The sequence below is a fragment of the Onychomys torridus genome, chromosome 7 (assembly GCF_903995425.1).
Source record: "Onychomys torridus chromosome 7, mOncTor1.1, whole genome shotgun sequence".
NCBI classification, from domain to species: domain Eukaryota; kingdom Metazoa; phylum Chordata; class Mammalia; order Rodentia; family Cricetidae; genus Onychomys; species Onychomys torridus.
The window spans coordinates 88,613,656-88,626,790 of NC_050449.1; the positions used below are offsets into that span (position 1 = coordinate 88,613,656).

The 13,135-nt window shown below is 37.6% G+C and overlaps 1 protein-coding gene across 2 annotated transcripts in view; it reads left to right on the top strand.

Annotated features, from left to right (window-relative positions):
- Xrn1 (5'-3' exoribonuclease 1) overlaps positions 1-13,135 on the top strand; it is a 106,832-nt gene that overhangs the window by 41,945 nt on the left and 51,752 nt on the right. For both annotated transcript variants that reach the window (XM_036192590.1, XM_036192591.1), the window contains 5 exons: positions 2,131-2,251; positions 2,343-2,441; positions 6,721-6,824; positions 9,956-10,087; positions 11,397-11,559. In XM_036192590.1, coding sequence (XP_036048483.1) covers positions 2,131-2,251; positions 2,343-2,441; positions 6,721-6,824; positions 9,956-10,087; positions 11,397-11,559 — 619 coding nt within the window. The remainder of the gene's footprint in view (positions 1-2,130; positions 2,252-2,342; positions 2,442-6,720; positions 6,825-9,955; positions 10,088-11,396; positions 11,560-13,135) is intronic.

Below are 13,135 nucleotides of genomic sequence, written 5' to 3' on the forward strand. Positions count from 1 at the left end.
GTCATATTTTAGAATTTTTGTTTTGTTTTACACTTATTTGTGTGTGTGTGCGCGCACGCGCATAAACAGGTGTGCTATGAGTATATGGAGATCAGAGGACAACTTTTGGTATTCAGTTCCTTCTTCTTATCATGTGGGCCCTAGGGATTAACTCAAGTTGTCAATCTTGGCAGCAAGTGCCTTTACCTACCTTATTGGCCCCTGATTTCTTTTTTGTTGTGGAATATTAGTTGAAGATGTGTTACATTTGTTTATGCTGTGGAACATTTGTTTAATGATGCAAAGATGTTTTGCATTAGTTTATGTTGTATTTGTTTAACTCTGTGAAGCTGTGTTACTTTGCCTGTCTAAAACACCTGACTGATCTAATAAAGAGCTCAGCAGCCAATAGCTAGGCAGGAGAGAGAGATAGGCGGGGCTGCCAGGCAGAGAGAATAAATAGGAGAGAAGCAAGACGAGGGAGGAGAGACAAAAGGAGGAGAGGAGGATGTCAGGGATCAGCCACCCAGCTACACAACCAGCCACAGAGTAAGAATGAAAGAAAGACACATAGAATAAAGAAAGGTAAAAGCCCAGAGGCAAAATGTAGATAAAGAGAAACAGGATAATTTTTTTTAAAGATTTATTTATTTTAATTATGTATACAGTGTTCTGCCTGCATGTATAACTACAGGCCAGAAGAAGGCACCCAATCTCATTACAGATGGTTGTGAGCCACCGTGTGGTTGCTGGGAATTGAACTCAGGACCTCTGGAAGAGCAGTCAGTGCTCTTAACCACTGAGCCATCTCTCCAGCCCCCGAAACAGGATAATTTAAGTTAAGAAAAGTTGGCTAGAAATAAGCCAAGCTAAGGCCAAGCATTCATAAGAAAGAATAAGCCTTGGTGTGATTTATTTGGGAGCTGGGTGACAGGCCCCCAAAGAGCCAAAAGAGTAATAAAAACTAACTATAGCCTTGTGCACACAGATAGGCACTGAAAGAGTCAGGAAAGTTAAACACACAATTTACCTCTGGAATGAGGTGCCCAGCTGCTCTTACTGGAATGCTAGGAATGATGTCGTTCTACAACCTGGTGATCCTTTGCTGTCTGTCGAGATAGGCTCTGCCCATATCTTCCAGTGTTTGTTTTTACTTATTAAAGACCTTTTTCCCTAAATATTGAGCATTGCTTTTAGATCATGAAACCATTCTTATAAGTGATATCACTTGTGCTTTACAACGACAGTGTAAGTGACTTCTATGTTGTCTTAGGGCCAGGCCAATCCTGACATCCACAGGTGTTATGTTTACCTCAGTCATTCTCCCTTGACCTTAAATCTCTGGGCACTCTCTCTGAGTCAACGGTACTCATTCCTGTGAAAGAAGCCAGATGTGCTTTGTATTAAAAACAAACAAAAAAAAAAAAAAAAAAAAAAACTCAATGTAAATATGTCTTAAATTGTTGTGTACTGGGGGCTGAGTTAATTGTTATTTGAATACTTTTTTCTGGAATGTGCTGTGCTTAAATACGATTAAAGTAAAATGATCTGGGCCAGACTCTAGAATTCCTGGTCTAACCCCAGTGACAATAAAATCAGGCTGAGCCGAGTGTCCTTCTTGTCTTTGAGGATCAATTTTCCTTACCTGCTTTAAAGCCTGCAGGGAATCACCACAGTTTTGTTTTCCTGTAAGACAGGATTCCATTCTGTACCCAGAATGGATTATGTTCAGAGCCTCCTTCCTTCCGTCCTCAGTCTCCCTAGTTTGGATTATAGCTGTAAACCACTATGCCTGAACCTTCTTTAAAGGAAGAATTCTCCTCTTCTACCGTGTGTGTGTGTGTGTGTGTGTGTGTGTGTGTGTGTGTGTGTGTGTGTGCGCGCGCGCGCGCGCGCGCGCGCTTCTAGGTTTCACTATCTTGCTCCAGCTGGTTTAGAAGTCATTATGTAATTATGTAATTCAGGATGACCTTGAACTTGTATTCTTCTGCCTCTACTTCTCAAGTATTACAATTATAGACATATGCCACCATACACATCCCTCCTTTTTAAAGAAACAAGGATTCTTAATAAATAGTCAAGAGAAGGTTGAAAGCTATAATTGCTTGTAATGTTTGAATTTTAAATTAAATGCCTTGATTTATTTTCTAGGTATAAAGTAATATCACTAGATGCTTGGCGTGTTGACATAAACAAGAACAGAATAACCAAGGTTGACCAGAAGGCATTATATTTCTGTGGATTCCCTACTTTGAAACACATCAAACATAAAGTCAGTGGCTATTTAATTCAGATATTTTCACTTTATTAAAAGAGAAATAATTATAAAAAATTTAAACTAAATTCTTTGAATTCTTTTAAAGTTTTTTTTGAAGAAAAGTGGTGTTCAAGTATTCCAGCAGAGTAGTCGTAGTGAGAACATGATGTTGGAAATCTCAGTGAATGCAGAATCAGATGAACTTGTAAGTACTTTATTTATTCATTTATTCATTCACTTACAGAATATTTGTCATGCATAAAACTGCTTATACCTGCCAAGGTGTTTATCAAAGAGATTTAATGTGTCATAACTCAGATTCAGCTTTAAAGATAACACACAGAAACATGACTTAGGAGGACTATGGGATTTGAAGAAGTAATGAACTCTGCTGGCCAGTGACTACGGACACACATGTAGAAGATGAGCAGAGGCTTGAGCTAGGTGCTGAGAGACGTTAGGACAAGGAGGGGAAAGGCATTCTCCTTGAGGGAAAGGAAGTAGTACCAACTTCAAAATAAATAGTTGGGGTGCATTGTCTTTTTTTTTTTTTAACCTTTGTGTCTGAAATATTTCTTAATACTTTTTCTTTTTGAACAGTTGTGATCTATTTGAGGGGAAGGAATAGATAGCATGGACTGAAGCAGAGGACTTGTGTGGAGAAGTAGTGGCAGATCAGGCTGGAAGATAAACTGAGGCAGATTATGGGGGATCTTGAACACCAGGCTCCAAGGAGTTTGGATTCCCCCTCCTGTTACCATTAGTCTGAAATTGATATCTTCATAAAGATTAATCTATTAGCAATATTCTAAACCAAATTAAAAACAATAGTAAAACCTACAAGGTCAGAGTCTGTAGACTTAAAGGAGGAGGATATAAACAGAGTAGCAATAGATCTAGAAGGAAATAGTAACTAGCTGAGCTGTCGGGCTAGTGGGCCAGAAAGTAGTAGTAGTTTGATGGACAAGAAAAGTTAAATAGGGAGGTTACTGGTCTGGGAGATTAATCATGATGGAATCTTAAGGTGGTTACTAAGAGTTTTAATTAAAGCTATCCTGTTAACCTTTCTTAACTAGTGTTTCACAAAGATAGAAACCCTAGTACCCTCAATTGTTCATTGTAAATAACAGCTTATATTGTAGGTAGTAAATTTACTGTGCATTTAGAATGAGACTAGCTTTGTACTGTATTGGAAAAACTGAGAAAATAGACCAGTTATTACTTTATGTACCACAATTCAAATGAGAAACTCCATTTTAAAAGCTGCTGATATATAGCTAAATTCCTCAAGCTAGAGGTGGGAGACAGATACTGTTACTGTAAGTTCCCAACAGAGAACTGATGGCTGAGGTCTTGAGATTTAGTTCCCTAAACAAAGTTACATTGGATGTTCATGGTCTCAATATTAAAAAAATTCCCACAATTAGGGCTGGAGAGATGGCTTGAATTGTTGCTCTTGACAGAAGACCTGGATTTGGTTCCCAGCACCCACAACAGTCTATAACTCCAGTTCCAGGGTATCTAATATCATCTTCTAGCTTCTGTGGGCATCAGGCATGCTTGTGAAGTGCATACATACATATGAACAAGACACTCATACACATAAATAAATCTTAAAAAAAAAAAATGAAAGGCCAGGCAATGGTGGCGCACGCCTTTAATCCCAGCACTCGGGAGGCAGAGCCAGTGAGTTCAAGGCCAGCCTGGTCTACAGAGCGAGATCCAGGACAGGTACCAAAGCTACACAGAGAAATCCTGTCTTTAAAAACCGAAAGAAAAAAAAAAAAAAAGAAAGAAAGAAATACTCACAATTATAAAGACTGCAAAAGGAGCCAGTTAAAGTGACATTGAGAACTCAGAAGTAAAAAATAATGAGTCACAAGTTAGTATTCCAACTTGTGATAGCTAAATGGTATCAGGAAGACTTGGAGCAAAAGCTTTGTGTTGTAAAACTTTGAAGGAAAGTAAAAACTGAAACAAAGTCTGAATTTTATTCCAGTAAATCACTCCTGGTACTAGCATAGGCCGGCATCAGACCACTCCACTGACTTAAGGCTGCAGAAGCCAACCCAATACTGCTTGCTTATTGAGATGGACACCTGGCTTGCATTCTGGAGCACAGCCCTATCCTTCATCCAGTGTATGTCAGGGTTCTCCATGATACAGTTGATCTTTACTGACTGCCCCTGAGACATTGTCATCTTCATTAGGCCTGCAGCCATGGACTCAGGAAGCTGCTGAGAGGCCAGCCCCCCAGCAGCAGTGGCAAGGCCTCCCCATGCTCTGCCTCAGTGCCATCTGTGGCAATGCTGCAGCACTATGCCAGGCCAGACCCCATTGGTAAAGGCAGAAGTTCAGTTCTTAAAGACTAGGCAGTAAGAAGAGTAGGTGGATAGGAAGTAAAGGAGATAGGCATTATTTTCTTGATCAAGAAACCTATGATTGGGACTAGAGCAATGGCCCACCAGTTAACAGTACTTGCTGTTCTTGTGGAGGACAAGTTCTGTTCCCAGTGCCCATTTCAGACTGCTGTAACTCCAGCTTCTGGGGATCTAGTGCCCACTTCTGTCCATCATGGGCACATTTACACACATACACATAAAATAAAAATGGATTTATTTATTTATTTATTTATTTATTTATTTATTTATTTATTTACACATAAAATAAAAATGGATTTATTTATTTATTTATTTATTTATTTATTTATTTATTTATTTATTTATTTTAGCTGCTACATGTCTTTAATCCCAGCACTCTCAGAGGCAAAAGCAGGTGGATCTCCGTGAGTTTGAGGCCAGTCTGATCTAAATAATTCCAGGCCAGCCAGAGCTACACAGCAAAACCCTGTCTCAAAAAAAGGGGTTTGTTGTTGTTGTTATAGCTGTTGTTGTTTTTCAAAGATTTACTTTTATTAGGGCAAAGAAGGCTGCAAGCATAACTGGAGGCAGAAAAGAGGAAGATCTTCCAGAAAAGCTTCTACAGAAGAAAGTAGAACTTTTGGGAAATGGTCAGGCTTTTGTAATAGAAAAGATGTATATAATAGCAAGACTGCACATGACATAATAGTGGATTTCATCTAAAGCTTCAGAAAGAATTAATCTGGGAAAGGAAGGTGTTTTGTTTTCAAAACAACTGAAAGTGGCAGTGAGATAAAAAATAATTAATATAGGATTGGGGATTTAGCTCAGTGGTAGAGCAAGCACAAGGCCCTGGGTTTGAGCCTCAGCTCAAAAAAAAAAAAAAAAAAAGTCTGTCACTGAAGGGTGATGGTGTAGATGTACAAAAAAATTAATATAGACAAAGGAACAAATAATGAATGAACACAGTTCTAATGTTGAAACTTACTTTCTTTCACAGAATTGTTTTTCTGTAGTTTTAGATGCTCACTTTAAGAAAAGTCTGATTATCAGAATAATATTCCCAAAAAGCTAAAATATAGTCATCTCTTACTGCTCAAATTTTATTTATTTATATGTGTATATATGTATGTTTTAAGACAGAATCTAATATATGTCAGATCTCAAATTCCCTAAGTGGGGACAACCTTGAATTCCCCTCCTCTCCCATCAAAGCATATAGCACTGTACCCTGTTCTGTGGTTCCAGGGATGGAACTCAGGGCTCTGTGAAGGCTAAGGAAGCCATCCAACAGCTTGGCTGGGAATGTAGAGTGCCTGTCTGGTGTGCACAAAGCCAGGGTTAGAATATGGTCCTTGGGAGAACCGTACTAAAGTAGGCATGGTTAAGGGAGCACATCTGCAGTCCAACACCTGGTCAGGGGAAGCAGGAAGACCAGGAAGTTCAAGGTAATCCTTGACTACATAGCAAGTTCCAGGCTGGCCTGGAACTCAAAACGAACAGCAAACATAAAAAAACTAACTATAATTCAAAAGATAAATAAAATTTATAGTTACACATCAGTTTCTACTACAAAGTTGTTTTCTAATCTATATGTGTAAATTGAATAATATCTTCTTTTTAAAGCTAGAATTTTTTTACTTAAAATACTACCTTATACAGAATAGTGTATTATTTTCCTTTATCCTCAGCATTGGAAGGAATACATTATCCTTTCTACTCAAAAGGAAAACGTAATTTGGTCAAATCTGAAACGGAGTAAAATTTGGAACTGCATCCCCTGACTTTAATTCTAATGTTCTTTTTTGCTAACATGCCACAAGTGAAATGAGATACTTCTTTTCTTATGAGACATTTCTTAGATTCTGCTTTAAGTATCGACTAAAATGAAACTGAGACATCACTACTGTTCTTTTCAATTTTCTTTGTTATCAGAAAGGTAAGAAAGCTAAATATGAATCTAATGAGTAAATTCAGAATTTTCCTAATGGAGGGAAATTTGTAACACCTTTAATTCACCTCATTCATTTTACAAATTAAACTTAAATGAAACTGGAGAATGCCTCCGAAAAGTTTTCCCTTGGACCTAAACCATGAATGAACTTTTCTGTTTGTGCTTTTAAGAGTATAGAAAACATTGCTTCATCAGTGCTTGGAAAGTCGGTCTTTGTTAACTGGCCCCATCTGGAAGAAGCTAGAGTTGTGGCAGTATCAGATGGTGAAACCAAGTAAGATACAACTTATTATTTCTCTAACATATTTGCTTTGCTGTTTGATCACTCTCATTTATTTTTGAGTGATAAAGTTATTGTAAGGACATTTACATCTGGTGCACTACTTGAAAGTCCACCACTGTTCAGAGTTTATTATATATAGCCCTGGGGATATTTTAGACATATTACATTGTATTAGTTTCTTTTGTTCTTAATAGCTTGGAAGTGTTATCACCCAGTTCTTTTCTGAGTGTTAACTATTATATTATTTAGCTAATATATTTTTCTTTCTGATAAGAATTAACAACATATATAACCTTACCTTTTCCATATTCTTCCCAGATTTCATTTCAATAATACACTGATTTATTGTGTATGTGTATTTCCTTGAGTCAGTATTTAAAGTCTTAACATTTATTTAATAATTACCTTTATGAAACCATTTTAAATAAGGCTATAAAAAAAAAAAAGTCTGTTCTCTGCTTCTACCACAGATTCTGGGGATTGTCAGGCCTGTACTGTAAATGCTTCTACCTGCTAAAATAGATACTACATTAATTTTTAAATCAAATCAGTGAGACAAGACCTTGCTGTGTGTCCCTGGCTTGTCTGGAACACACTTTATTGACAAGTCTCATTTCATACGTGCACACATCTTGACTCCACCCCTGAGAGTGGAGAGTATGTAAATACACCACTATACCTATACTTGTCCTTTTATTTGAAGGGGTCATTTATTTTATGTGTGTGGGGGTGTTTTGCCTGCATGTCTGTCTGTGCACTGTGTGTGAGTGTTGTCTGCAGAGATTAGAAGAGGGTACTGTACTGGATTATAGATGGTTGTTAGCTGCCATGTGGTGCTGGGAATTGAACCTGGGTCTTCTGGAAGAGTAGCCAGTGCTCTTAAGCACTTTTATTTCATATGAAGTTTGTTCTCTTTTTTACTTGTGCGTAGCTAGAACTAAGTTTAGTTCAGAGAAATTGGGTCAGTGTTGTATTCTGAATTATTACGTCAAAAAATATCTTTTTAGTTATTTTTATTGTACATTGGATTATGATTTTAGATCATGATCCAGTCTTCGTCCACTCTCCTTTTCCCTTAGCACTGCACACATCTCCCAGTTGTATTCTTTCATAAATGTTGTGGAGTGTTGTAACTGTATTGAAATTGTCATTGCTGGCACTAGTCTTTGTGTGAGAAATCTTGAGGATTCCTTGTGGGAAGAGTGAAATTTCATTCTCCCTTGGTGATGTAGTCCAGTTTGCTAATATTTTCTTTTAAATGTTTCACAGTTTTTACCATCTTGTATATTAAGTCAGTAATACATTTTAAATGATTTTTGCATAATTTTAAAAATTTATATTGTTTAATATATTTGCCTGTGAACCATTCAGTTGCTACAACATCATTTGTTAAAGATTAGCTTTTCTTTGTTGGATTGCTTTTGTCTAAAGTTAGTTACAGAGATGGCTCAACAGTTAAGAACACTTACACTCTTGCGGAGGACCTGGATTTGGTTGCCAGCACCAGCACATCTCACAACCATTTGTAACTCCAGTTTCAGGGGATCCAAAGTCTGGTCTGGCCTCTTCAGGCACACACTAAAGGCACACACATACATGCAGGCTTTTATACTTTATACATATAAAAATAAATAAATCATTAAAAATTAAGAAAAACAATTAGTTCCAGCCTTAGGATCTGGATCATAGTAGAGTGTTCTAAAGCTTTTATCTGCTATGCACAAAGCCCTGGCGTGACAATAACAAACCTTTTTTAAAACTGAGTGTATTTGTGAATGTATTTGTCTGGTTCTCTAGTCTGTATGTTTGTGGACTCTTTATGCTCATTTTTTAAATTTATTTTTATTTTATGTCCATTGGTGATTTGCCTGCATATGTATCTGTGTGAGGGTGTCATCAGAAGCCCTTGAACTGGAGTTACACATAGGTGTGAACTGCCATGTGAATACTGGGAATTGAACCCGGGTCCTCTGGAAGAACAGCCAGTGCTCTTAACTGCTGAGCCATCTCTCCAGCTCCTATGCCCATTCCTTGGTTATAACTGTATGCCAAGTCTTAATATCAAAGTGACACATTTGGCTTTTCTGTTTTTCTTTTTCTTTTTTTTCTTTTTGGTTTTGTTTTGTTTATTTCGTTGTTTGGTTGTTTGGTTGGTTTTTCAAGACAGGGTTTTTCTGTGTAGTCCTGGCTGTCCTGGAACTCACTTTGTAGACTAGGCTGGCCTCAAACTCAGAGATCCACCTGTCTCTACCTCCTAAGTGCTGGGATTAAAGGTGTGCGCTACTACTACCAGGCTATGACTTTTATTCTTAAAAATGGTTTTAGCTATTGTAATGTGTTGGATTTTTAAGAGAAATTGTTCTATATCTATTAATATTGAAGGAATTTTTATAGAAATTTTATTAAAGCATATAATTGCTCACACTCATAATTCCAGCACTCTGTGCTGAGGCATGAAGATCTCTACAAGTTCAAGGTTAGCCCAAGCTATGTAGAGGTTCAAGGCTAGCCTGTACTACATAGCCAGCCCCTCTCTTGAAAGAGAGATAGGGATGAGGGGAAGAAAGGAGGAGAAGAAGAAGAAGAAGGGAGGAAAAACCTAAAAACAAGAAAAAGAACATTTTTTATAACTATAGATGAATTTCTGGAAGGTTTGATACTTTTACGATATTGAGTTGTCTAATCCATGAATACTATGTACCTCTCCATTATTTAAATCTCTGATTTCTTTTATTAGAGTTTTTTTTTTTTTTCCATTACACTAATGATATGTCATCTTGTTATGTTTATACTTGAATAGTTCATCTTTTCTTGAGGTGAGACAGGGTCTTGCTATGTTGTATAGGCTGGTCTCAAATTCATGCTCAAGACAGCCTCGTCCCTCAGCTCCTCAAGTAACTGAGCATCCAGGGATGCACCAGCGTGCCCAACGAAGGAAATTTCCATATGTCTTTATTCTCAGGTTTATATTATTGTATTCCAGAAAGGTTTGAGTTTGGGGGTTTTGATTTTACAATTGTACTATGTAAATTTGTTTACTATGAGCACTGATCCTGCAAAAAGCTCTACATTAAAGCACAAGTTTGGACTTAACATAATTTCTACTTTGTTTTGATTCTAAGGTTTTACTTAGAAGAACCTCCAGGAACACAGAAGGTTTATTTGGGGAAAACTGCTCCACCAACTAAAGTCATCCAACTTGCAGATAAAGAACAGTCGAACTGGACTAAAGAAATACAAGGAATTTCAGAACAGTGAGTGTCATAGAGAATTTGGTTGAGGGCTGGAGAAATGGCTCACAGGTTAAGAACACTGGCTTCTTTTAACCAGAGTTAATACCCCATTGTAGTGATTCTCTTATTCTTTAACTCCAGTCCCAGGGCATCGGTGCCCTCTTCTTCTGGTCTCAGTGGCACCAGGCACACTCATGGTACACAGACAAACATGGGGACAAAATACCCACACACATTAAATAGGTACATTTTTAAAAAATAATTTAGTTGAGCATGATGGCTCACGACTTTAATTACCACACTCGGGAAACTGAGGCAAAAGGATTATGAGATCGATTCACTCTTCCTAGCACAGAGTCAGATATGTCATGAGGAAATGTAGATATGAAGAGTGCAGGGGCCTGGGGATTGTAGCTTAGTATGTTCAAGGCTTGAGTTCAATCCCTAAAGCCATTTTTTTAAAAAAAGGATTGGAGTGTTAGAAGGTATGCAAATTTTAATTGAAAGCCAAAAGAATCAATGAGGTAGTTATTTATGAAAAGTTTATATCATATATAAATGGAACAAATGAGCCTTTGCAATAAATAATATACTTAAAATACTCCTCTGTTTGGTGAGTTCCATGGTGCCTATTTTTACTTTCTCTTAAATCTAAAATTTTTATTATATTTATTTGGGGAGGGGGGCTTTCTTGAATGTGAAGTTTTAGAGTTTTTAACAGATTGATTTCTCATTCAGTTACTTAGACAGTGGAGAAATGGTCCACAGACTAAAATCAACACTATCAGAGGTTTTATGGAAATGATTCTCAACCTATGGGTCGAGACTTCTTTGGAGTCAAACGACCCTTTTACAGGGGTCACCTGAGACCATCAGAAAACACAGATACTTACATTAGAATTTATAATATTAACAAAGTTTCAGTTATGAAGTAGCAACAAAAATAATTTTATAGTTGAGGTCACACAACATGAGGAAGTGTATTAAAGGGTCGAAGCATTAGGAAGGTTGAGAATAAGCCAGGCAGTAGTGACACATACATTTAATCCCAGCACTCGGGAAGCAGAGCCAGGCAGATCTCTGTGAGTTCGAGGCAGCCTGATCTACATAGCAAGATCCAGGACAGGCACCAAAATCTACACAGAGAAACCGTGTCTAAAAAAAAAAAAAAAAAGTAAGGTTGAGAATCACTGCTCTATAGGTCGCTGAAAACTGCTGTGCATTTATTTGCAGTAAGTACATGATTGTGAATAGTTGGTTTGATTGATGATTATCCCTGGACTGTGTACATACTTCTACATCTATATCTTCTTTTTTATATTTCCTTTAGATACCTAAGAAGAAAGGGAATAATAATAAATGAAACATCTGCTGTTGTGTATGCTCAGTTACTCACGGGTCGTAAATATCAAATCAGTCAGAATGGTGAAGTTCATCTGGAAAAACAGTGGTCAAAACAAATTCTTCCTTTTGTTTATCAAACTATTGTTAAGGTAAGGTCCCTGAATCTCAATTCTTTTGTAATGTCACTATTACACATTGGTTAAAAATACTGCCCACATGGTCTGGTGGCCAAGGCCTGTAATCCCAACTGTTTGGGAAGATAAAGGAGAAAGATTATAAGTTCAAGGTCTATCGAAACTAAGCTCAAGGTAAGCATAGACAGCTGGTCAACCTAGCAAGAAAGTTTCTCAAAATTTTTTGGGGACTAGAGATACAGCTCAGTGATAGAGTACTTGCCTAGCATTCATAAAGTCCTAGATGTTTAAAGACTCACTCAGCCATGTGAAAAAGAAAAAATGACCCGTCCTGCAGGCCAGGTTATTAGGTCGGACCCGAAGAGGCACCACCTGAAAGACCAATGGGGGTGAGAGAGGAAGGAGACCAGGTGCATAAAGAAAGACAGGGTCAGTCTGAGTCACGTCAAGGTCTCATTTATTGCAAAGTAAAGCAAGCTTATATACTGGTGGATATGAGGGGAAGGGAGGGAGATGAAAAAATTGTTAGAAAAGGGTTCAGGACGAGGTCTCTTTGGTCCAGTGATCAAGCAACCGATCAATCAATTAGGAAAGGGTTAGGGAGAGGTCTCTTTGGTCCAGTGCTTGAACAACCGATCAATCAATTAGAAAAGGGTTAGGGAGAGGTCTCTTTGGTCCGATGCTTTGAACAACTGATCAATCAAACATACTCCAGGAAGTTTAATCTAAAAGTACACTTTGTGGTTTTTCCGGGAATGATTGTTTTTATAATTCAATGGGTGCAGTTATGCCAGATCATCCAAGCAAGAAAAGTCAAGGCACAGCTATCCAATTTTTGGTTCCCAACAAAAAAAGACAATCACAATAATTAATATTTATGTGTGAATAGAATAATAACTTAGCAATGTATAATAAGGGATATATATATCACAAAATACATTATTTGGGGGCTGCCCAGATGGCTCAGCAGGTCAGGGTGCTTGCAGATAAGCCTGACAACTGAATTCTACTTGTGGAATTGCCAAGCATGAGGCTTTGAGTCCAGTCCTTGGGACCCATATGCTAGAAGGAGAGAACCAGCTCATCCAAGTTGTCCTCTGACACAAACACACATGCTAAAGAAATGGTTTTTGCTTTTGTTTTTTTTAATTTTTTAATATTATTCTATCTAAGGATTATTCCATGCCCACTCAGCATGTACAAATAGGAACACAGTTTTGATTTTGTGGTAGTTTCTTTGTTCTTCTTTTGGTTGGCTCATTGGTTTTTGGTTTTGTTTTTTTTTTTTTGAGACAGGGTCTCTATATAGCCTTGGCCGTCCTGGAAGTCACCATATAAACCAGACTTGCCATGAACTCACAGAGATCTGCCTGCCTCTGCCTCCCAAGTGCTGGGATTATTGGTGTACACCACCATGCTTGGCTGATTTTATGGTAGTTTTTAAGAACTTATTTTCTAGAATAAATTTTCTACAACACACCATTCTTAATATGTTGACATTTTTTCATAATACTTCAAAAATCCTGGACTTAGCCAGGTGTAGTGATGAACACCTGTAGTCCTAGCTCTTGGAAAGTTGAAGCAAGAAGAC